The following is a 24,287-nucleotide window of genomic DNA, read 5'->3' as shown; positions in this document are numbered from 1 at the left end:
TCTCCAGCGCTGCGCGACATCGCAATGAAATTTCCTGTGTGTGCAAGTCCGGCTGTCGCTGCGGGGCTGCTCAGAGCGTGCGGTGGCTCCGCAGAGGCCACCTCTCCCCGGTCACCCCGCCACCATGGGGGCAGCGTCCCCCCGAACCGGGCTGCTCCTGGCTGCGCTCTGCCTGCTCGCTTCCCACGGTAAGCTCCAGCTCGCTTTCCTCTCCTCCCTGCCCAGAGAAACTCTCCTCACTGGGGCACCGTGTTCGCCTGCCCGGGGCTGTGTCGCGGCACAAGGAATTAGGAGTGTTTGGGGCGTTATTTATTCTCTTCCCCTGTGATTCTGGTGTGTGGGGGATCAAGCCAGTGTTTCACACGGTGCTGGTTGTGCTGGGGTAAAGGGGCCACAGGGGAACTGCTGTTCTAAAACTCAGACTGTTTTTTCTTTCTTCCTCTGCTTTGATCTAACATGCGTGGAAGGAAAGCAGCCCCCTGTCCCCGCCAGCCTCCCGCTGGAGACCCCCGGCTGGAAAAGCTGCTCCCTTCCCGCACGGCACTTTTCCCTGGCACTGTGGGGGTCCCCGGCTGTGCCACGGTGAGAAGATCCTTCCAACAGCCCTGGGGGAGCGGAGAGAGGGGATTTGTGCGAGCGGGGCTGGGATGCCCTCTCTAAGGATGCTGCGCTCCGCCGGGATGTGCCGGGCAGCTTCTCCGGGTGGGCAAGCAGCCGTGGCCAGGGCCACCGTGAGTGGCTGCCGAGTTCCCCTTCCTCGGAGTGAGCGCTTCCCAGTGCTGGAAGCTCGCTGGCTGCTTATCAGGGGGATGCTTTGGGAGGGGGCTGCTTCATGCCTGACTCCGCACCAGCCCTGGCAGGCAGCGTTTCCGTTCGGGGCTCCGGGGCCAGGCGGTGAAACAGGGGCGGTGGCATTAAAACCGCGGTTCGGCTCTGGACGACTCAGAAAAGGAAGCTGGGACGGACCATGATCCCTCCCTGCCCTGCGCAGGCGGAAGGTCGGCATCGGGCTTGGCTTCACCCTCTCTCCCGGGACAAAGTGACTGCCTCCATGATTTCTGCCAGCGCATCTCCAGGAAGAAAAGATGCCCAAAGATGCCTCACTGCAATGGGGCCGGAGGTCCCTTCTCCTCTCCTATGGGACAGCAAAGCTGGTGTGGATTGAACCACGTTTTGCTTCTCATTTGAGTCTCAGCATCAGGGAGCAATTCCCAGCATCTCTACTGGGATTTCAGTTATTTCATTTATGCATCTGGGGTGCTGGGACTGAACTTCAGGCCTTCTGCAATGCAACAAGCTTGGATGCTGATGTTCAACGTGAGACTGGTGCCAGAGGAACCAAGCTTTGTGCAACCCTGTGCCTGCCAAAACTTTCTGAACCCCTGGCTAATTTTGGCAGGGACTGATGGAGAAGTAGCCCTTGGAGACATCCAGCTTGGGGATGCTGGCAGCAAGGTGGATGAGGAAGTGGCTCCTCTTCACCCAAAGGATGGCAGCTCAGCTGGGCTTTCGAAAATCACATCCCAGGTGCTGTCCCTGGGCCAGGGCTGTGCTGGAAGACGAACAAGGCAGGACCCTTCCAGTGGGAGCAGCAGCTCCCAGCTGCTTCCTCCACTGCCGGGATGATGGGTACGCCCACTGCTGGAAAGCCATTTGGCTCCTGGGGTGCAGGAGATGAGGACTATTAACATGTCTCAGGCATCTTCAGCAAGTTTTTTGCTCCTCTTTCTCTCGTGCTCGAAGTACTCCTGCAGAGCTATGGATGGCCCTGCACATCTCACCTGGATGATAACTCTGAAGCATAATGACAGCACAGTGATGATGGGGCTTTGTGGCACTTTGATGTGAGCTTGTTACAAGAACTCCCAGAAGAGGAAAAAAGCAGAGCTCCTTGCTCTACCTCTATCCAGCAGCCCCTCCTCTGCAACAGGTGAGCCCCTCCAAAGGCTCCATCCCCTGTTCCCTGCTGACTTCCTCGGAGTGGAAAGAGGTGGCCTGATGTGGAAGCCATTTCTGTCAAGCACAGGAGTGCAGATCAAACATCTGCTTGCTAGGGCGAGGGACTAAAGAGAAGCAGCCAGCAGAGGCTTTTGGACACTGACCCAGAATTCGGTGTAAATCCTGAATTATTTAAGCTGTTGGTCGGCGAAGTAGCACAGGTTTCTGCACTTTTTTGTGCTTCTGTTTTGTCTGAAAGCAGAGTTCCCAGGTGTCAAGAGAGGCAATGATGCCAGCGCTGGGATGTACCGACACCGCACTGGGCTCTGTGCCACACCGATGCAACACCAGTGGCTGGATATGAAGTTATTGAGGTACCAAAGAGGAGAAGGGGCACTTTTGGCACCTGCTTGAGACCTCCTCTGTCTTTACCAGATGGTGACAAGACAACAGCTCTCAGCTCAGCCCTCAACTGGTCCAACCAGCTGGAGATGTGCAGAGACGGGCATCTGGCTTTATTCTGGCATTTGCCAGCAGCTCTGACTTCAAAGGGAATGGTTCAGTTGGGGTGTGGATGGAGCCAAGCCTGGGCGGTGGGCACTGAAGAAGCCCAGGAGATTAGGATCCATGGGCTTTAGTATAAAGACACCACCAGAAGATGTTTCCTCTGGGCTCCATCTGGCATTCAGCATGTATTTGAAGCCTCGGTAATCTTGGGGAGGGAATACCAGCTGCCCTGGCACTGCTCTGGGCTGTACTGTGCCTTGACAGCTGCTTTCTCCTCCACTCAATGGCTTTTGAGAGCCTTCCCCTGCTCCAGAGAAGGAAAGGAAGCCTGTACTGCCAAGGGTTGCACACATGGTAACCTCTGCCCCTCCCCGAAAGCGTGGGCTGTGCTGACTTTCCATCCAGACGGTTCCCATCAAGCTCCGGAGGTGGAGGCTGGATGGTGTAGCAAGGCAGAGCTTTGCAAACTGTGTGGGGATGAGCGGGACGGCCCTACTTCTTTTGAGGGAGGAGTGTGGAAAACAAAAGACTCCTGAAGACACTTTTGGAAGGTGTTGGAAGTGTGGCTTCCTCCAATAGAGCCCTGGCTTCCCTTCCTCTGGCTCCCAGGAGACCCCCAATGTGAATGGGGCACTTCCCTTTGCAGCAGGTATTGAGAAACACATCTGAGGTGCCTTTTGTGTTCAGTGCTTTGGCAAGGAGGTGGGGGAACCTACTCTGCTGCCTGCAGAACCCATCCAGGCTGGCCATGCATCTTGGCCCCAGCAGCACCCAAGGAGAGGGAGAAGCCAGGGCTCGAAAACAAGACTGAAGGAGGCAGTGCTGAGCTCAGGCCCTGCAAACCTCTGCTGCAGAGCAGCTCCGGGGACGTGCTGCTGCACATACTGTGGGGAGCAGGAAGCAATTAGCAGGAGTGGTCAGGCAAAGGTCACGCCATCCCTGGCTCTGGGGACTCCCTGGCACTGTGGGCTCCAGAGCAGGGAGTGCAATGGGGCAGATCTCCTTCCCAAAGCCTCCCTCTCCCTGCAGCGCACCCTCGGGCAGGGACTCAGGGGCTTCATGGCTGCTCTTGCACCATCATGTAAGAGTCAGAGATAACCACGAGGGGTGCAAGGCACGTTTTTGGTTTCACTCTCTCCAGCAGTGCCCCGTGCCAGGGAGGTGACACAGTGACTCTACTCCCAGGAAGAGGATGCTCTCCGGGTGGCCCAGCAATGGGGAGCCTCTGGCCCAGCTGCATGCTTGTGGGCAGCCACATCACTCCCTGCCTGTGACTGACACCCTCTTGATACAGCAAGTGAAAAACCTCAAAGTGAAACGTGGCGGAGCTAATGGCACAACAGGATGTTACCAAAATAAAAAAGCATCTTGTCCTTACAACATCTTCTCTGCTGCAAACCAGCCCCAGAAACCTCTTTTCCACAGTAATTTAAAGTAAATAAACCCAGAATCTGCTTTTTCTCCAGCTTTCGAAGTGATGTTTGCACTTTGGCAAACATGAAGGAGTGGCAGGGCCAGAGCACCAAAACCTCTCCTGTCTTTGCACTTTTCCCTCCCCTCAGGCACAGCTCCCCTCACCCACCAGTGCCCCCCACCCGTGTGCTGGGAAAAGACCAGCAATGCTGCTGTGTGCCCCTTGCTCCCGCTTCTGCCAGGGTTCCTGTCCACATTCCAGAATTTCTTTCTGAAAATTGTTTTCATTTCCAGCAGCTCCTAACTGTCAGCATCAGCCAGTTCCCCCTTCTCCTCCCTGGGGGCTGAAAAACAAGGAGGGTGGGACCTGCTCCCCGCCTCATCTGTGGGAGAAGGGGGGGGGCACTGCTCCTCCTAGAACTTTTCTGTTTGTTTTTGCTCCTTTTATTTTTTTGCAGCTGGCTCAGCAGTGCTTGTGTTTCCTCCTTCCTCATGAAGGAGGAAACAGAACCTGCTACCTTGCTTCTCCTCATCCTCTGCATGCTTTGCCTCCCTGCCCCACACCTCTGCTGGCCCCAGAGAAGCTTCTGCCTCCCTGCTGCTGATACATAACTATTTAAAGCATGTCTCTCCTCCAGAGTTGATTTCTAAGGTGAAGTTGTGCTCCCAGCCCCGCTACAGAATCCTGGAATGATTTGGGTTAGAAGGGACATAAAGACCGTCTAGTTTCAACACCTTCCACTAGACCAGGTTGTTCAGAGCACCATCCAAGCTGGCCTTGGACACTTCCAGGGATGGGGCAGCCACAGCTTTTCAGGGCACCCTGTGCCAGGGCCTCACCACCCTTTGCCGACGTCGGTGGTGGGTTTGCAGTTTGCTACAAACTCGGGGTAAACACAGGCTCTGACTCGGTGCCTTCTCTCTGGCAGGAGGGGCAGCAGCTTTCCTGATCACCACCCCGTACTCGCTCTGCATCTGCCCAGAGGGCCAGAACGTCACCCTGACCTGCAGGATCAGCGGCCCCCTGGCCGAGCGCCATGACCTGCTCTACAAAACCTGGTACTTCAGCAGCACTGGGGACCAGAGCTGCTCCGACAAGCGGCACATCCGCAACGTCACCGAGAAGGAGCTGCACCACGACCTCAGCAAGCACCACGAACTGCCGGGCAACAGCTCCCAAAAATCCCCCCTCAGGCGGCAAAGCAGCCACCACGGTGTGGAGTTTGTCCCTGACCACCACGGCGCCTTCCACATCGTGGTGATGAACCTGACGCTGCAGGACAGTGGGAATTACTGCTGTTACGCCGTGGAGCTCAGGCGGGAAGGTCACAGCAAGCCCCACACCAGGCAGGTGGCTCACGGCTTCGTGGAGCTGCAGATCCAGCAAGGTGAGGGGGGCAAGGGGAGCCCCTGCCAGCCCTGCATCCATGGATGGGCAAAGTGCCAGAGAAGGGGTGGTGGGGGATGCAGCACTGGGGCTGGGGAGGCAGTGTGTGCTGATGCTGGAAGTGCAGGGCATGTTCCAGAAGGCAAAGGGCAGCAGATGTTGAAGGTTTGAATTGGAGCTAAAGAGCAATGAAACATTTAAAAAAAAAAAAAAAAAAAAGCTTAGTAACTCAAGGGGCTGGTATGCAATAAAATCCATGGTACATAGTTTCACTGATCTTCATCAACCTCTTAATGACAGAGAGGAAAACAAGCCTCAACTTAAAAGGAACTGGCTGGTGGTGCAAGCCCGAGTGAGGGCTCACGGATAACCTTGGGACAGCAGCCCAGTGGGAGAGGCATGAGGGAGGGGAAGGCGTCTCCTGGCCTTGATTTCCAGCATTAGATAGCTTTTCTTTAAAAAAAACTATAAAAAAATAGAGGCTGCATGGCCAGGGATGGGCCCTGCTGCCATGGGGAAAAGGAGCTTGCAGCAGGGATCTCAGTGAACACTTCTCAGGATTAAACTCCTGCTTTGGGGTGCTCTGGGATGATATTCTCAATACCAGGGAGAAAAGGCAAGGACAGCCAGCAGGTTGGGAGTTCTGTGGGACCTGAAGGAACCCCCTGAGGTGTAAGATGCTTTTCTGTTCTCTTCTGCAGGCAAAGAGGAACTTCAAAACTGCACATTTCATACTGCCACCAGCAAAGGTAAAGGGAAAAACCCCTCTTTCCAATGTCCTGCTCACCATCCTGGCCCAAGCATTCCCTAGGGATCACTGCAAACACACCAGTGTCCAGATGCAACCTCACAGCTGGGTGTTGGGAGGGTGGTTTCCAGTGCTGTTCCAACAGGGTGTGCATCACAGGTGCATCCTCAGGCTAAGGAGAGCCTTCTTCAGCCCATCACCTGGACATGACTGTCCTGAAGCCCATGGAGATCATTCACCCTGTTGTTCTAAAGCACCTGAACCGCCTCCCAAAACAGAGTCAGGGAATTAGCAGACGCTGCCACGAGAAGATGGGAAGGGACAGAAAGATAAAGAGTTGCAGGCACCTCTTGCTACACCCCAAGCCTAGGCCACCTCTGCCTCGAGCAGGGGAAACCCAAATCTTGCTTGACTGCTCAGACAATGTGGGGCTCCCCCAGAGCTGTGTCTAGACATGGAGATGCCCACACTTCACTTTGCAGCTGGTTTCTTGCTGGGTCGCTCTGTCTACCCCCCTTTGCTGGCTGGTAAATGGGAAGATTTGGCTAAAATTATTTTGCAGCATGCCCAGACAAGGGAAACAGCTCCTGGTCCCCATGAGCTGTGCTTTCTGTCCCTAACCCTCAGTCTCAAGTGCTGGGACACCCTGCCCTGTCAGGAAAAAAGGAGAAAAAAAGCCCCCTCCTAAAATGCAGACACATGGGGCAAGAAGCTGCTTCCTCGGATGTGCAGGAGAAGAGTTGAACCTGCCCTTGATTTAAGAAGCCCTCAACCTCACCATGAGCCATCCCACAGGGACCTTGATGGCCATAGATGTGCCTGCACTGCCAGCCTTTCTGGGAGCCTCTGTGGGTGACATTCTCCAGGGACACATTAATCAGCAGAGGCTGTGGGTAACAAGCCCTTTGATGCCTGAGCACCTGGAGGCTGGCAGTGGGTCACAGTCAGTGCTCCAAAGTTGCTGGGAGCCTTTATCAGGTCTTTTCTCCTCATATTTAGAAGCCCAAAGACCTTGGGATGTCCTGCAGCAATGAAGGAGTTTCGTCAAGGTTCTAAAAGGATGCCTCAGAGCTTATCTCCACAGCTGGCAGTGCACCCCAGTGTGAATCCAGTGTGTGTGGGAGCCACATGCATCGGCTCTGAAGCAACATGGGGCTGCCCTGTGCTGGACTTGATCTTTAAGGTCTCTTCTGTCCTAAACAATTCTGTGATTTTGGCTTGGGGAAGCCAAGGAAAGGGAAGGTGAATGGAGGGTTCATCTCTGCCCTCTTCTGTTGCAGATATCACGGCCGCTGCGCTGGCCACAGGCGCCTGCATCGTGGGCATCCTCTGCCTGCCCCTCATCCTGCTCCTCATTTACAAGCAGCGACAAGCTGTCAGCAGCAGACGTATGTACCGGGACACCCACCTCATCTCCTGGCCTGCACCAGCCTGGCAAGGCTGGGATGGGATGTGCCCCACCTAGGATCAGCTGCTTCAGCTGCCCTAAGTCCCATGGGTGTGCTGTAAGGTGGCCCCCAAAGACAGGTCCCTGACAGGTGCCTCCTACAGAGATGTCCTGGGAAGGACCAGGCATGCCTGCAGGCTGCTGGTGAGGAGTGTGGGATAGGAGGGGACACCAGCAGCGTGCTGGAGGCACTGAGACTGTGAAGATGCTCCCTGCTGAGCCCTTCCCTCCACATCCACTGTGAGAGCCATCTCATTTACTCATCCCTCCCTTCACTGCACACCTGAAGTAGAAGCTTTGCCTTCTAAGTGACTGAAAAACATTTTTATCACTTTTTCTCCCCCTCATCTTTAAAAAGACCCCTGACATGTCCATGGCCACAGAACTGCAGCAAGCCAGGTCTCCCCTCTGCTGCCCCAGCTCTGGAATATCAGGCTGTGCTGAGGCATAGCAGGCTGACAGCTCCTGCCCATGCTTGGCTCCCAGAGACTTCGGTAATTAAGCGGAAAGGGGCACCACCTTAACTGGCAGAGCCATTTCATCAGCCCTTGGGCAAGCGGGGGCCCTGCGGTTTCCCTCTCCCAGCCTGGTGGGTGGCTGTGCGGCTCTGAGGAAACCTTTGGAGAAGTGGTTTTTGCAGCAGCAGCAGGCACAGTGCCAGCCACGAGAATGGGAACTGTGCTTTCGACAGCCATCCCCTTCATGCACCCATTTATCTGTGGCTGGGCTGCAGCTCCCACGTCCATTGCAAAGAATCACCTGGAGGCTGCTTCACCCCAGAAGGGAGTCAAAATCCAGGGCGGGGTTGCCTCTCAGGTACCATGGACCAGGTTATTTCCACACAGCACTTTTCTTTGGCACAGTTTGGGCCAAAATTCGAGCACCTCAGCTCAGGGTGATCGCCGCACAGGTGTCCAGCAGAGCCCAGTAACACTCTGTTACTGTTACTGGGCTGTGGGATCTGCTGTGGCTAAGGGGATGAGGGAATACCTACCACAGTGCTGCCCAGCCAAATGCAGGGGCAGCCAAGTGCCCAGTGGTGTTTTACAGAGCCCCAGGAGGGTGCCACAGGTGGGTGGTGGGTGCATCCAGGCACGAGTGGGCCCAGACTGCAGCCTGGGTGCTGCAGCTGCACCTCACTTCACCCCATGCCTGCAGAAGTATCTCTTCCCCTTCTTTGGAGGGTAAGAGACACTCAATGGTCTCTTGAGTGAGAGACCACAATTGGTCTCAATGTGGGAGGAAGCTGGGCTGGGGAATGAACAAGGTGGGAGAGGGCAGGGATGCAGAGAAGGAGGTTTGGGAGTGAAGCAGAGAGCTGAAGAAGTGGGTGAGGAAGGGAGGAATGCAGAGGGAGAGGAGGAAGTGCAGGTGGATAAGACACCAGAACACAGTACTGGGCCCAACACTGGGCCTTGTGCTGCCAGCACTCACCCCAAACATTTTGTCTTTGGCAGGTGCCCATGAGCTTGTCAGGATGGATAGGTAAGGAAACGCACGTGCTCCCAGCTCCCCCCGCCTCCTCACCTGCCCTCTCTGCCTGCATCTCAGACCCTACAAGGGTCTTGCCCTTTCCTCCTTCCCTTTAAAGCTGGCACATATCCTCAGCCTGGCAGAGCAAAAGGGGTGCTGGTGCCACCCATGCCCTGAGTCCTTTCCCTTTCTGGGAAATTGCTTTTTCTCTTCCCTCTCTCCAAGTCGGAAGTGCCTCCTTCTGTTTTGCCTGTGTCAAGGGCCTGCATCTCCCTGCACCCCCGGAGAGCCTGAAACCACTTTGGCTGAACTTTCCCTGCTGCACTGGGCTCCCCGTTTGCTCTCAGCTGAGGTGCCACCACCTGAACCTGCTCCCTGCCCTGCTTGGCTGTTCCCAATGCTCAGCCAAACCCCTGGGGATAAAAAAAAAGGTTCCTGAGATAAAAGTGCAAATGCCTCTCCTGTCCCACAGCAGCGCCCAGGGCATTGAAAACCCCGTGTTCGAGGCGGTGCCGTCGGCGAGTGTGGAGCCACGGCCCCGGCCCCAGCTCTCCTACGTGGCCAGCAGGCTGCCCTCTGAGTCCGGCCGGCATCTGCTCTCGGAGCCCAACACCCCCCTGTCACCCCCCGGCCCCGGGGACTGCTTCTTCCCGACCCTGGGTGAGTGATGGGCAATGCTGAGCCCCTGTGGAGACCGCAGGAGAGGTGGGGAGGAAAGGGGAAGGTGAGGGGTTAAATATCAGTGACACACTTTGTGTTGTGTGGGACATCAAGTCCCATGGCTTAAAAGAGGAGAAGGACCTAAACTCTCTGTTTTCCATGCAAAAGTAGCGTTTGGCCACTTCCTGAAATAATATCCCTTCAGCTGTAGGCTGGACTAATACCCCTGGTCTGCCCTTTTCCAGATCCTGTTCCCGACTCACCAAATTCCTTGAAAGCCTAGAGACCCCAGAGGAAGCCACATCCTGCAGACCACGCCATGCTCACCAAGACAATACCCCCCAGAGGGTGGCAGGGCCAGGGGCAGCAAAGCCTTAAGAAATGAAGGTGTGTGCAGGATCCCTGCCCTTGTCTCCCATCCTACCACTGCCCTGGGACTGGAAGTGTACCTCTCTTGCTCGGATTTCAATTTTTAACTACCTGTTTCCTTGGATAAGTGCACGGCTCTGTACTGCTCACATTTTACAGACTAGCTGAAAATTGAGGATGTGGAGATGGAAGGATGTCCTGCACCTGCAGACTTCCCTGAGGATTAACTTATTGCCAGGATTTAAGCTCTGCAACATCAAAACATTTCTGGATCCTTGACTGAACATCCTCTCTGGGAGTGGATGGTAAAATACTTTATTCAGCATGGAACAAAACAGGATCACCAGCCAACCTTGTACTACCTTTCTCTTTGCAAAACAGGAAGGAGAGAGGCTCCCTGCTGCCACCAGAGCCTTCTTTCCTTACCAGCCTTTTGAAATGGCCATGGACTTGGGATGCTGCTGCCTTTTCAGCAGGACACATGTTGAGAGGAGCCTTATTTCTGCTGCAGTTTTATCCTTGGCTTGGGATCAGGGCAATTTATCTTTCTGTTTGTTTCACTATTAGTGCTGATTAAAAGGAAAAAAGGATGTTTATGGTTTTAGTTTGTTTTTTGGTTTCTTTTAAAAGCCCATCAGTTAAGAAGTTCATCTGGAGGATGTTGGAGGATGTTCCCGTGAGGTGGCTGAGAACCCCTGTGGAGAGGTGGAGGCACAGGGGGTGCAGTGGGAAATGCTACAGATGGCTTCCCCTGGCCCTCCTGGGGCCAGCACAGCCAGAGCAGCCAGCGCTGGGGCCGCTGCGAGAGGACTCTCTGATGCCCTGGGGGACGTGGGTGCTCTTGCAGCATCTGAACACAGCACCCGGCATTGCTTATCCAAAAGAAGCTACAACTCCAGCATGACTCAGCCCCAGTGATATCAAAACTTGTGGCAGACGCTGTTACTCAGAGTGTGTTTGTTTTGGGTTTTTTTCTTGTTTCTCTTTTTGTTGTAAAGTGGGCAAAAAATGGCCACGAGACAAACATAAACATTTGTCATAGCAAAACAGTGAACAGTGTCAGACCTGAGCTTTAGCTGTACCAGGCAGCGTGGCCAGGCAGAGCATCCCCGGCAGCACATGAATTTCCACACGGCATGGTTGGATGAAACAGCATTTGCCTCTGGAATGGAGTGGGGATGCCCTGGGCTGCTGCAGGGTATTTTTAATCCAGCGCTGGCTTTAGCAGGAGCAACCTCAAGGTGGTTCAGGGATGAAGCAGAAGCCAGCACCCACACTCCCATGTACCACAGCTGTAACTTCCTGAGCGTGGGACTCGTGCTTTATTGCCATCCATGGCTCAGCCCCTTCCCGGCTTTGCTGGGGAATCTCGCCCGGTGCCTCCAGCACTTCCTTCTCCCTGTCCCAGCAGCTCCAGCTGGAAAGGCACGCCAGGGTTTTTCCTGCCTGCAGGTCTTAACGGCTTTGAAACCCTGTCCAAGTCCCTCTGCTCCCTAACAAATGCACTGTTTGAGGACAGAACGAAGCTTTGTTGGAAACAGGTTTTTCTCTGTGCAGCAGGAATCCCATTTTTCGGGATGGCTGGTGCTGCAGGCAGAGCTAAGCTGAGCAGCCACACTCTCTGCCAGAGGCTCTGGTGTGGCATGCTGGGGCACTGAGTGGCATCAGTTTTCCCGCCAGAAGGAAAACTAAAGATTCTAGGAGACAGAAGAAATGGCTTTCCAGGCTTCCACACATTCTGGAGTAGGAGTCCTGGCACGGGGTGCTAGCACCCCACCCTGGCCCCCACTACCATGGAGAAGGTGACACAGATGCTCGTGGTGAAGGTGACCCACCTGCAAGACCAACATCTGGGCAGCGAGGATCCACACTGCCTTGCTGGAGCCACCAGTGCCTGGGGCTGCGGGTGCCAGGAGGATCCCTGTCCCAGTTCATTGGGGTACTGCAGCTTCCTTGGGCAGACCTTCCTGCTGCTGCAGGAAGCATCCCGACCACTCTGGAGCAGGGCCAACCCTTGGGGAGGTGCAGCTGCTGGCTTGCACCAGGGTCAGACTGCAGTGACTCCTGCAATTCCCACACACCTTCCAGTTGTAAGCTCACCAGCCTGTGAAGGTTTTTTTTTCTCCTGTAATGCTTTTTTATGAAAATATTTTCCTTTTATCAGTAGCATTTTGTCCTTTTGTTCCTACATTTCCAGCTCCCAGGAGAATCCTCTCAGCCAGTCTTCCCTGCTCCCTTGCTGTCATGGGTATCCCAGGTCACCATTTCCAAGTGAGGACTTCATAGTCCTCTCTGCTCTGTCTCCTCTGCCTCTCCCACACAGAGAAGGCCAAATCTTGAAGCCCATGGATGGATGTACAAATTACAAACAATCATCCTGTTCTGTGCATGGTTGCATCAGCCTGGACCTACTTGTGAAAGCAGAGTTTCTGGCAGGCAGCAAGGCCCCGACAGACATAATTTCCCCACCCAGGCATGAGGCCAGCAGGCACCCAGCGATATGCCGGACAGCCTTTCACAAGACCTGAGTGTCCTCCAGCTCTGAAAAGGGTCAAAGCTCTTCTCTGCACTCAGGAATTGGGTCACTGGGCACTTTGTGTCGCTGGCATTTGGATTGTTGCTGCTGGCATAATGTGTGCTTGTGACATGGTGGGCACACAGCAGAGCCTCTGGGGACAGGCAGGGCTGCTGGGACACCGCCTTGGCAGCGTGAAGCGATAAGCTGTGCCATTTGTCCTCACTGGCACCAGGAAGGGAAGAGGGCATTGCCATGGCAATGGGATTTGACAGCTCAGCACACGGCATTCCTCAGCACACCAGGATCAGTGATGGGGACAAGGAGGAGCTGGTGGCATCATGTGCTGCAGTCACATGAAGCTGCCTTCTCTCATTTTGGGGGAAGAGACTTATCTTGGTTTAAGCTTCAGTGACAATACAACTAATGGAAAAGATGGTGTGCAGAAGCTGGAGTGTAAACTAACCAGGAGGGAGGAGCTGAGAGTGCAAAGCCTGAAGTGAGAATCACAACTACAGTTTGCACTGCTGGCTGTGACCTGTTTCATCACAATGTAGAGCAGGGCTTTGCAGACAGAGCTCTGTTGGCAGAGCAGAGAGATAGTGAGAGATAGCAGGTGGAGGTGGGGGACAGGAAGGATGGCAGTGTCATGAAAGGCATCAGCCCACTCACCATTTGTGCATGTGGGTGCTGACTCACCTCTCTACAGAGACGTGGGGTTAGAAGGGACTCAGAGCTGGAAAATGCCCCATGGTATTTGCACTTTTGACTCTCCCATGCCAGTCATCCTCAGGGGCACAAATAATGAGCCAAGCAAGACAGTCACTTCCCCAGGTCATGGGACAATGGGTGGGGCCTCCTATCAACCCACTTTCAGTCTGAAGCCATTCCCCCTTGTCCTGTCACTCCAGGCCCTTGTCAAAATCACCAGAGCTCTTCTCATTGACCACATAAGGACCACAGCAGACACGTGCATCAATGGTGAATGGAACTGTGGTTGAGCTGCTGCTCCAGCCACTCCTGGTGCTGAGGTGGGTGGACAATGTCTGGAGCCCTTCCAGACCCAGCACCCGCAGAGTCTGTGAGCAGGGCAGCAGCAGCCAGCACACTTCCCCATATTTTTGGCATTTGGAGGTGGGAGATAAGGCCTGCTGAATGACTGCAAGGGACGGTCCTGCAAGACCAGGCACTGAAGCAGCCTCTGAACCAAATCTGTGCACAGCAGGTTTGGACCCCGAGTCACAGAAACATCACACCCTGTGCCTTTTCTCCCCTTTCACGTTCCACGCTCGATGCCAAGTTCACTCCCACAGTGCTACCCAGCCCCTTCCTGCCCCTGAAAGGACCATTTTGGTGGCTCACCGACAGGGAGGGGGTGCCCTCGTCCTCCACAGTGACCACAAGGCTGTAGAAGCTCTGGCGCTCGCGGTCCGGCGGGGAGGGACGGGTGGCGATCTCGCCGGTGACACGGTCCATGCGGAACGTCAGGTCCTCATTCCCATGGGTGATGTAGTAGGAGAGGACACTGTTGAGGCCGATGTCCCGGTCGGTGGCGCGCACCTGGGCCACCGCCGTGCCTCCGCCGACATTCTGCGGGGTGAGCAGCAGAGATATGTGACGTAAATCCCACGAGCCTCATCACATATAAAATACCTAATTAATAATGTAATTTTAATATAGAGAGGGCACTGAGGTGCTTGAGGCTCCAAACTCACTGTCCCAACACCCAGCAGCTCAGCAGAAACCTGTGCATTAGGTCTTATCTAGTCTGGCACAGCCTGGAAGAGCATCAAACCCAGAGTGTGTGCAAAGGTGAAGGCTGTGTAATGGACCTGGAGCTTGGCTAATTATTTTTGGATAGTCCCATTATGGGGGAAATCAAAACAGAAATTCTGTTCTTCAACCTGCTCTGAACATGTATTAAATAGATAAGAAAACCCTAACAGGGCAATATCCTTAATGCTAAGCTATAAATTATGAGCAGCAGTTCCTCACAGCTAAGTGGCACTGGCTATTACTCATATTTCATTTTTCATCACCAAATTGAGAATCCCCCCCCGCCTCAGTCCAGGAATTAAACTGTCAGGAAATAAGTCATCATTTTTCATGCCTGATTGTGTTTTATTGCTTTATTATCTAGCCCTTGCTAAGCTGCTTCCTGAAAGCCATTCCTATTCTGCACTGCACCGTCTCTTGTGTCACTTTGGTGGCATTTCCATGGATGTGTAGCCACTTCTCCTTCCGGCTGGTCCCTGCAGCCTCACAGGCTTAAGTTGCTTGTAGAGCTTTTTTCTAGCTCAAAACTAGGAGTACATCACCAGTGTGGGCTTTCAAGGGGTTGCCAAGCCTTACAACACCCAAGGTGAGGATGGCAAGGGGCCATCAACCATCAAATGACCAAAGATGAGGTTTGCAAGGGGTCACTAATGCTTAAATGACCCAAAGTGATGCTTGCAAGGGACACTCCGTTGTCCCCACCTGGCTTGTGGTCAGACTTCACCCTGGGAGGAGAGAAGGAGAGGAGCTGGGTGCTCACCTCGCTTACGCTCACGTTGTAGCCGAAAGGGCTGTCAATGACAGGGGGGTTGTCATTGACATCAAGGATGTTCACTCGCAGAGTGTGCTCCTTCCTCCGGGGAGGAACACCGCCATCTGACGCTTGGATCTGCAGTTGGGGGGAAAAAAAGCTATTCTGAAGCTCACACATCCACAAAAACAGCCTTGGTGCTCAAACCAGAAGCCCAAGGGGTGAGAAGGCTGGTTTGGTGCTGACCCGTAAGGTGTAGTGATCCAGCAGCTCCCGGTCCAGCGGCCGTGCCACGAACACCTCGCCGTAGGTGTTGTTGGTGGTACGGATCTCAAACGCCCGGCCAATATTCCCTGACATCAGCGAGAAAGTCACCTGGAAACATCACAGGGAAAGAAAAACAGGCAGGCAGAGTGATGCTGAGGAGGAAGGAGAGAAAGGAGACTGTACAAAAACAAATTCAACATCCCCTCAAGATGTCTCAGCTTTTGAAAAGGCCCAATGTAGTGGGATCCACAGGTGTGCTGGCTTACTGCAGCCACCCCAAAGCTAACAGGGCCAACCCCCGTCGCAGCCACAGCTCCTATGCTGCCAGCAGTTTTTGTTATTGGGGTGATAGGACTTCATTAATGCTCATCTGCAGGGTAATGAAAATAACAAATGCCAGAGAGCTTCCTGCTCAGCCTGCCAAGGACTTTGCTGCTGGCCTCCACGGTGGGAGAGGCCACAGCTGGTTTTCAGATTGCCGGGCTCCTTTTGACACTTGTCCCATAGAGCTCTTTGCCCCAGACAGCCCAAGGACAATGTTTTTCTTCTTCTGCTGCACGCCTTGACTGAGGATTGCTGGTACTCACTGCACAACCCCCCCCCAAAACCACTGGCATTAATGACCAGAGTTTGCTCTCACGGGGGTGCAGAGGAGAAGGGGTTGGGAGGATGCTGGCAGGGGTATTTCTGAGTCAGTGAAACATTACCATGGGCAGCTCTAAGACTGCTGTGCCAACCTCATGGAAGTTGGAAGGGACCCACAAGGATCACTGAGTCCATCTCCTGGCCCTGCATAGGAAAACCCCAGGAATCATACCATGTGCCTGGGAGCATCGTCCAAATGTCTCCCTCCCTACCTGCCCATTCCTGCCTGCATCTGGATCTCGGGCCAGGACCAGGGCCACCCTCTTGCCCACGGTGCTGTCTTCGGCCACGCTGACGGACGAGTCAGAGGTGATGTCGAACTGGGGGCTGTTGTCGTTCTCATCCAGGACTGTGATGGTCACCTGTGGAGGAGGCATGGGGCTCAGGGCATGGACAGGAGCAAGACCCCTGCCCACCTGGCATTGACAGCCACCCTGACACCCCGGCACGCCATCAACACACCACACCCCTCCGAGGTGCCAACAGTGTGTCATCCATCCCCTGTGGGAATGATGCAACTGTTTGAGCCCAGGAGCTGAAGTTACATCCCTGCCTGTGAAGGAGAAGGAGGAGGAGGAGGGATGCTTGGAGGCTGGAGAAACAGCACAAGGCTGTTCCTCTCAAGCAGTGCATTTTTTTGTGGAATGTCCTCTGGTTTCTATCCTCCAAATAGCTGGGCACAGAGCAGCTCAAGCTGCTGCAGGGTGACCCTTTCCTGCTAAACTTTTCACAAGCAGTGATTTCATCCATGCTCACAGCAACAGGGTGAGGCAGGATTTGCTTTAAAGCTCAATGGGCACAAAGATGGCAGAGCTGAGGGTGTTTAACAGGGCAAGCTGGGTGTGGAGGAGGCCTGAGCTCCCTCCTGGAAAATGACTCACGAGCACGAGATACTCAAAGGGGACCTGGCTACCTTGGCCACAATTAGGCAGAGGAAATGCTCTCATCGAGTTTGTAATCAAAGTGCTGCAGGGCAACACAGAAATGAGAGAGGAAGAGCCTTTCTGTTCCCGGGGATTTATTTATGGGTGCTCCAAGCTCCCAGGTGTGGCCAGGCTGAATTCGACAACATCCCGGGAGGAAGCTGGGGAGTGAGTTGTGCGCCCTGGGGTGATGCAGTTATTGTTGCTGCTGAATTAAAAACAGAGAGCCAGGAGCAGGGAGAGCTCATTCAGTCACTGCAGCAGATCCGGCAGCTGCTGTCCCAAATGCCGGATCAGGGAGCCGGGATTCTGCTTGCCAGCAGCAGGGTGGCTCACGGGGCTGTCCCACGTCCTGGGGGGTGGCAGAGAGGCTGGTGCTGGTGGGACAGGGCTTCAGACCTCCACCCCAGTCTCTCCCTGCAGCTCAGTGTGGAACTTGGGATAGGTTCCAGTCCCCAAGGTGACACCAGCACGACGAACATGCTTACCTTCTGTTGGAGGAAAGCAGAGGGAGAAACAGAGAACACAATGAGGAGTTAGTGGGGGATGAGGAAATGTGGGTTAACCCTGCATCCTACCACAGCAGCACCAAGGGTCATGGATACCCCTGTGCAGTGATTTGGAGGCTCCTCTGTTGGGGCATCCCTTCGTTTTTTTCTAGATAAGGTTGGCATATCTGCCCCTCACCCTGGGAGAGGTTCAGACAAGAGCACAGCGCTGTGTGGAGAGCAGAGCCACTGGCACCAGTGGGCTGGCCCTGCACCCGGCACAGAAATGCAAATCACCCCCTGCCCGGGTGCCTGTGAAACTGCTAAATATAACCCTCTTAAACACAAGTCACTGTGAAGTATTTCAAGGCCCCTAAATTTACCTCTCTCGAAACTGTTTATCAGGCTTTCCCCCAAATCAGGGTTTCCGGACCCTGGAAACTGGAGCAGAGAGCTCAGCTAGGACACGCTGTCCCATGCCAGAGGTGGGAGAGGTGGGTGATCTGAGGTTGATGGTGGATGGTGAGGAAGCTGGGATAATCTACTCACCACTGTGGAGTCAATCTTTGGTCCTCCATCATCAGCCACCACTGTCAAGGTGTAGAAATCCCCTTTCTCTCGATCCACCTGGCCTTTGACTGTGATCACACCCTGTCAAGGATGAACAACAGCTGTGCTGGCCACCAAAACCAGACCTCACAGTGCACAACCAAGCCAGGAGGGACCATGCTGAGGCTACTTACAGTGATCCCATTGATTTTGAAGAGGGAGAGTGCTTGGGGGTTGGTGTTGGGGTCGAACTTGTAGGTGATCTGGTTGAGGTTGTCGATGGAACGAGCCTGGACACGGAGAACCTCAGAGCCCAGGGGGATGTTCTCCATGATCACGGCCTCGTAGCTGCTGTTGGAGAACTGCACGGCCTCATCCAGCTCGTTCAGCAGGCTGACGTACACGCTGCAGAAGCCCTGGTTGTTGGGGGGCGCTTGGTCCGTGGCAGAGACATTCATCAGGTAGCTGGTTTTGGTCTCATAGTCCAGGTAGTCTATGGTTGTGATGAGGCCCGTGCTCTCATCGATCTCAAACTTCCCTTCTGCGCCCGACACGATTTTGTAGTTCACCAGGCCCCCATTCCCTGGGGAGGGAGCAGGAACCATGATGCTGGCTGGACCAAGCACCCTGAAGAGGCAGGCACCACTGATGCCTACCCCCAGCAGAGCCCATCCCATCGGGTTTCAGCCCAGCCAAGCCAGAATCTGCGCAGTGGCTGATCTCGCCAATCTCCCCCACACTGGGTGTTTCTCACCCCCCCTTCCCACCTGTGTCTCGGTCGGTGGCACGGACCACTGCCACCGAGGTCCCTATTCCTGCTGTCTCTCGCAGCCCCAGGCGGTTGTACTGGCGCTGGGTGAACACCGGCACCTCGTCATTGACGTCTTCCACATACACAATCACCTGGGAAGGCCCGGAGAAACCACACGTGAGCCGGGCAAGCTTGGGAAACATACCCTTCCTGGTGCTCATGGAGAAACACTGCAGGGTGTTCAAAGCCAGGCTGGCAGGGCTTGGAGCAACCTGGGGTAGTGGAAGGTGTCCCTGACAATGGCAGGGGGTTGGGACTAGGGGAGCTTTAAGGTCCCTTCCAACCCAACCCATTCCATGGTCCTGTGATGATCTCTTCTTCAAACACCACATGATGGAGAGTGAACACAAACAGTTTAACATCACAGATTTAAACAAGCTCTGTGGTCGGAGTGAGTCAGTCTTCCCTGGTGGGAGGGAGGTACACTGGGTACATTAATTCCTCCATCCTCTGGGATCCCCTGATCAAATCCTTGGAGACCTCACAACACAGAAACGCTGGCGACTTGGTGGGAAATTTTGCTCTAAGTTCAGTGGGTTGAGCTGCTGTTTCCCCAGGGAGCACATTTCCTTCTCCTGGGTTACTGCTTGCTGCTGGCGCTGGGGGCACTTTGCACTCAGCCAGAGCCCACCCCACCACTGGGTCTAAAAATAGACGTAGCTGGAGGGCTGGGCTTGTGGGAACCGTGGGAAGCTGGTGTGCCGCAGCTAAAGACTGTCACCACTGGGTCCAGGATTATTTAAATAGTGCCTGGACAGGACACATGGTTTTCAACAGGCTGAGGTTCAGCTCTTCTTCCCAGCAGCAGAGCCAAATCTCACCAAGTGAGCAGGACTCCCTCTGAGTGACCGCTGCACCACTTAGCAGCCTAATGGCACCAAAATGTCACAGAAAAAAAGAAAAATTAACCAACCCCCCGCCAACAAGCTCTTCTCTACCCATGAGCAGCCCCCAGAGATTTCCCATCAGCATTTCCATGCCAGATCTTTCTAATTTCCTGTACAACTTCAAGTGCTGGAAAGGACCAAGCATCTCAAATATTTTGCACTAACTGCTCTGCCCGTGGTGGCTGTGAGGTCCTTACCCGCACGGAGCTCCTCATGGGTCCCTGCTCCGTGTTGTAGGCCTCCACCTCCAGCACGTGGGAGGAGTTCTGCTCCCTGTCGAGGTGCCGCACACCTCGCATCACCAGCCCTGTGCTGGGATTGATGCGGAAGTGGTTGTGCTCATTTCCTGGTGGAGGGGAGAAAATGAGAGGGATGTGCCCACTGCCTCTACATCCATCCTGGTGACACACTGAGCCCTCCCTGGGGGTGGTCTTTTAGAGGGAGATTATTGAGCAAAACTTCAGCCCCATCACTGCTAGCTACATCAGTCTCAGCTACATCAGTGTTTGGCCCTGGGTCAGGCCAGGAGGAACTATGGAATCTCATCAAATAAGAAAAATGTGGATGTGCTGGAGTGAGTCTAGAGGAGGCCACAAAGATGCTCTGAGAGCTGGAGCAATTCTGCTCTGGATCCAGGCTGGGAGAGCTGGGAGTGTTCAGCCTGGAGAAGGTTCTGGGGAAACCTTAGAGCCTCTTCCAGTGCCTAAAGGGGATCCAGGAGAGCTGGAGAGGGACTTGGGACAAAGGCTTGGAGGGACAGGACAAGGGGAAGTGGCTTCAAACAGAAAGAGGGCAGGGTTAGATGGGATATTGGAAAGAAATTCTTCCCTGTGAGGGTGGGGAGGCCCTGGCACAGGGTGCCCAGAGAAGCTGTGGCTGCCCCTGGATCCCTGGAAGTGTCCCAGGCCAGGTTGGAGGGGCTTGGAGCACCCTGGTTTACTGGAAGGTGTCCCTGCCCATGGTAGAGGGATGGAACAAGGTGAGCTTTAAAGTCCCTTCCAACCCAAACAATTCTGTGATTTTAGGGTTCTATCTAGTTGTCCATCAATGACAAATCATCCCCTGTCAATGAGCCCTAAAGGTGAAATTTTGCTTAGGTCTGGGAGAAATGGTTCTGTGGGCTGCAAAGTGCAAAAGGATGGAGACCACAACCTGCCGGGGCTGGGCAGAGCCTGGGACAAACTCCCCGATGCATGAAGGGGCACCCGGACTTACCCTTGACAATCCTGTACCACACTCTCCCATTAATGCCTTCGTCCGCATCAGTGGCTTTCACCTTCATGAGAAAAGCAGAGGAGGAGAGGTGAAGGGCAGAGAATTCCAGACTAGGACTAGTCCTCCCGCCCTGCCAAAGCTGGACATCCTGCTCCTCCAGCTGAGCTGAGGAGCTTACCAAATACAAACCCAAGTAAGTTACCCTCCCCTCCTCACCCGACAGCAGGGATAGCAGGCTTGGGAGCGCTTGGCTGCCACCTTAGCTGCTAAATTGAGGTGGGAGCTGAGCCTGAGGACCACACCACAAATCCCATTGGTCTGTGTACTGGAGGAATGCCTCCATCAACCCTGCATTCCAACGCTTGTCCCAGTGGTGATGCCACCAGGGATGGAGCCTTGCTGGGATAATTTGAGCTGGGCAGGGGGAGCTGCTCCCGTGTCTGGTGGGCACGAAGCACCCTGGTGAGTCACCCAAGCAGCAGCACATGGAAAAATTAGCAAAGGAAACATGAATGCAACCAGCTTAGTGTGGTGCACTCAGCACTGAGCTGAGTCTTCCTGAGCCCCCAAGCAGGGGTGGGAGCACCCCTTGGCTGCAATGCACTGCAGAGTTCTGGCATGGACCATGTCTGCCATTCGCCCCAGGAAAACCAAGGCACGGGTCCCCTCTGGTGTCACTGAACAAGACTGCAGTGCTTGCCCTAAAGCCCCAGCCAGCAGTCGGCAGCTGGGAAGCAGGACCTGGCAGTGACCAGCAGGGCCAGGGCTTCCAGTCCAGCTGGCACCGAGCCGCTGCATCTTCTCTCAGCAAAACCCACTCCCCACAAAGCGCCCAAAGCTCGACTGCAGCGTGGCCGCTCGCGAGTCACCAGGGTGAGGGTGTGGGGAATGCCTGAGCCTTTATTCACTGCCTGCTTCCCTCTGCAAGGCATCTTCTGTCTCATCTTCTTCCTACAATTTTATCCTGCAGGTTTTTTTTCTGCAGGAAGGTTTGCACTCAGACTTGTGCTGGAAGGAGGAGAGGTTGCTGCAAAGGATGCACGTGCAGTGGGAAGAGTGAGGGCTTTCACCCCCACCCCACACAGCACTCACAGGAGTCAGAGATGCTCCTCTGCGGTTTTGAGATACCTTGAACTGCTCTTGCTCCCTTCCACCAAGGCCCCCTGCATCAGCAGAAAACCTGGAAAATACTGACTTCTATCTGGATTTCTCATCCCTGTGCCCACACATGTTGTTTTCCTCTGCCCCAGACCAGTTCCTATTTTGCTTGTGGCTTATTCCACGTTTCACCATGGACCCAGGCACCTCCCTTTCACAGTGCAGAGTTCTCCCTCCCAAACCATCTCTTTCACCCGCTGGGCTCCCTGAGGCAGAGCTGGGCTGTCTCCTCTCCTGTGGGATGGATGGACCCCACAGCAGCAGGCAAGCGATGCCCAGGCAGACCAGCTGCCTTGGCATGGCACAGGAAAAAGCTATCATGTAGCCAGAGGAGGAAAAACAAAGGGATGGGAGGCAAACCTCTGCAGCTTTTTGTGACATTCCTTGCCCCACTATGCCCAGGAGAATGCATTTCAGGATGAGCCAATTGCACCTTGCAAACACCCCTTGGGCCATCCTCTTCCCAGCTCACCCCAAGCATGAAGCTCTGGTACATAAACTAGGTGATATGAGTCAGCCCAGGCATTTGTTTTTTATTAAAAATCAGTAGTTTGCATTAAAGCAACATGTGCTCCTGCCAGCCTGCAGCCTAAGGAAAGCACGGCTGCTGCTGGTTTGACCCACTGTGGTCCCAAAGGAAAGGTGGTACTTTGACAGACTGTCCCAAACTCGGGACAACAATGGCACTGGAGTGCAAGCAGTGGGAGAAAAGCTCTTTCTGCTGCAGGTGGAAGGCACCTTGTGCAGCTGAGCTGAGCTCCAGCCTATTTTATCCCTCTGCTATAGAGTAGGCTGCAGGCACAGCCAGCCTGTCACAGCCCCCTTTCAACCCCCCTCCAAGCTACTGGAAAGGTGTCAGAAAAGGATGAGGAGGGGCAATAAAACAATGGGGAAAAAGTATATTTTCTGGGAAAAAGGGGAGCAGGCATGTGGAGGGCAGGTGCCACCCCTCCCACCACAGGGGGCTCAGCCCACGACCATTCAGTCATCCTACAGGGACAAATCCTGGGGAAACACATCCCAGGCGGCTCAACCCCCAGCAAGGGACGCAGCTCTGGGGCACCGCAGCGCTGGCAAAGCCCGGGAAAGGGCTCAGGGCCCCTCGGCTTTGCTCGCTCAGGCTGTCCCCAGCCTGGTGCCACCTCTGTCCCACCCTCCCCAAAGGGAGGAGGGGGCTGGCAGCCGGCAGAGCGCGGTGGGAGAGGCGGCAAGGCGGGAGTGCGGGAGGCAGAGCCCGGGCTCGGCCGGCTGGTGAGAGGTAGGGAGCCCAAACCCCGAGGCAAAGCCGCTGTCCGCCCCTTAGGTCACACCAAGGGGTGAGACGGAGCCCCCCGGCTGCAGAGCTGCTGCCCTCAGCCTGGGGAAAGGGCTGAAAGGGGGTGGGGATGCAAAGTCTGGGTGGGCGTGAGGTCAGGCATCCATTCCCAGTCGCGTTGCTCTGTCTCTCCCAAGGAAGGGAGAGGGGGAAAGTCCTGTGGATGCAGCTCCGCCGTTTAACAGTGCGGGTGACAGGGAGCAGCAGCACTCAGAGCCCTCTGCTCCTGGAACCCAACCATCTGGGTCAGGAAGCCGGGTGTTTCGTACTGTCCAGCATTTCCTCCTCCTGCAAGTGGGTGGAAAGACTTAGTACTTTGGGAAAAGCTAGGGAGCTTCAGGAAAAGTGTTGCTAAGCAAGATAGGGAGAGGTATGAGAGCTGCTTTTCATGGGAGCTGTGTCACAGGCAGTGCCTGAAAACAGCCTTTTCTTTGCGGGAGTTTGAAGAAAGGGAGGGAGAGCATATGGAAAAACTCCTGCCAAACTAGGCAGCTGGGCCAGGCCAAGGAGCAGTGCCTGGTTCTGGGCAGAATAACTCTCTGCTGCTTATGCATGAGAATAATTTTTTCTTCTTCCTTTCCACCTTCTCAGGGGCATTTTACCTTTTGCAATTTCTTTTTTCCTTCTGATCCTCATTTGCTTCTGGCCAGTGCTGGGTCCCAAGTGCTCATGGGGATGTGTCATGTTTGGAGCTGATCAGGCAGGGATGTCCCTTCTGGAGGGCATTTCCAGGCTGGGCAAATCTCTTATTAACCCACCAGGGTGAAGAATATGGGGCCTGGGTGGGACAGTGATGCTGGGACGGGGCAATGCTGTGAAAGCCCAGACCTTCCCTGAACGCCCAGCTCTGCCAGCTGAGCTGGGTGTGAGGAGAAGCTGGATGGGAAGCAAGAGGAGAACAGAGCATGGCTGAAAAAGCCTGGGAAAACACCAGTGTGATCCCTCCTGATGGGTTTCTACGGAACACTGTCAAGTGAATTTAAAAGACAAACTCTGCAGCCATGACCAAGGGAGCAAGAACAGCCTGAAGGAATTGTCCACGCCT

At 54.7% G+C, this 24,287-nt stretch overlaps 2 protein-coding genes across 2 annotated transcripts in view; one reads left to right on the top strand and one right to left on the bottom strand.

The window, feature by feature from the left end:
* On the top strand, window positions 1-11,048 carry VSIR (V-set immunoregulatory receptor). Its single transcript, XM_069018961.1, has 7 exons — window positions 1-188; window positions 4,788-5,246; window positions 5,947-5,994; window positions 7,274-7,381; window positions 8,898-8,925; window positions 9,386-9,573; window positions 9,819-11,048. The coding sequence occupies exons 1-7, from the start codon at window positions 125-127 to the stop codon at window positions 9,854-9,856; spliced, it is 933 nt and encodes a 310-aa protein (XP_068875062.1). The 5' UTR covers window positions 1-124; the 3' UTR covers window positions 9,857-11,048.
* The window catches only part of CDH23 (cadherin related 23), a 185,212-nt gene that overhangs the window by 19,367 nt on the left and 141,558 nt on the right, over window positions 1-24,287 (bottom strand). The window contains exons 28-37 of the mRNA XM_069018960.1: window positions 20,770-20,830; window positions 19,752-19,900; window positions 18,624-18,759; window positions 18,051-18,439; window positions 17,857-17,958; window positions 17,308-17,310; window positions 16,109-16,258; window positions 15,231-15,359; window positions 14,994-15,122; window positions 13,820-14,047 (exon numbers count right to left, since the gene is read on the bottom strand). Coding sequence (XP_068875061.1) covers window positions 13,820-14,047; window positions 14,994-15,122; window positions 15,231-15,359; window positions 16,109-16,258; window positions 17,308-17,310; window positions 17,857-17,958; window positions 18,051-18,439; window positions 18,624-18,759; window positions 19,752-19,900; window positions 20,770-20,830 — 1,476 coding nt within the window. The remainder of the gene's footprint in view (window positions 1-13,819; window positions 14,048-14,993; window positions 15,123-15,230; window positions 15,360-16,108; window positions 16,259-17,307; window positions 17,311-17,856; window positions 17,959-18,050; window positions 18,440-18,623; window positions 18,760-19,751; window positions 19,901-20,769; window positions 20,831-24,287) is intronic.

Source organism: Aphelocoma coerulescens, chromosome 6 (genome assembly GCF_041296385.1).
Source record: "Aphelocoma coerulescens isolate FSJ_1873_10779 chromosome 6, UR_Acoe_1.0, whole genome shotgun sequence".
Lineage (NCBI taxonomy): Eukaryota > Metazoa > Chordata > Aves > Passeriformes > Corvidae > Aphelocoma > Aphelocoma coerulescens.
This window is presented reverse-complemented; position numbering and strand designations above follow the sequence as displayed.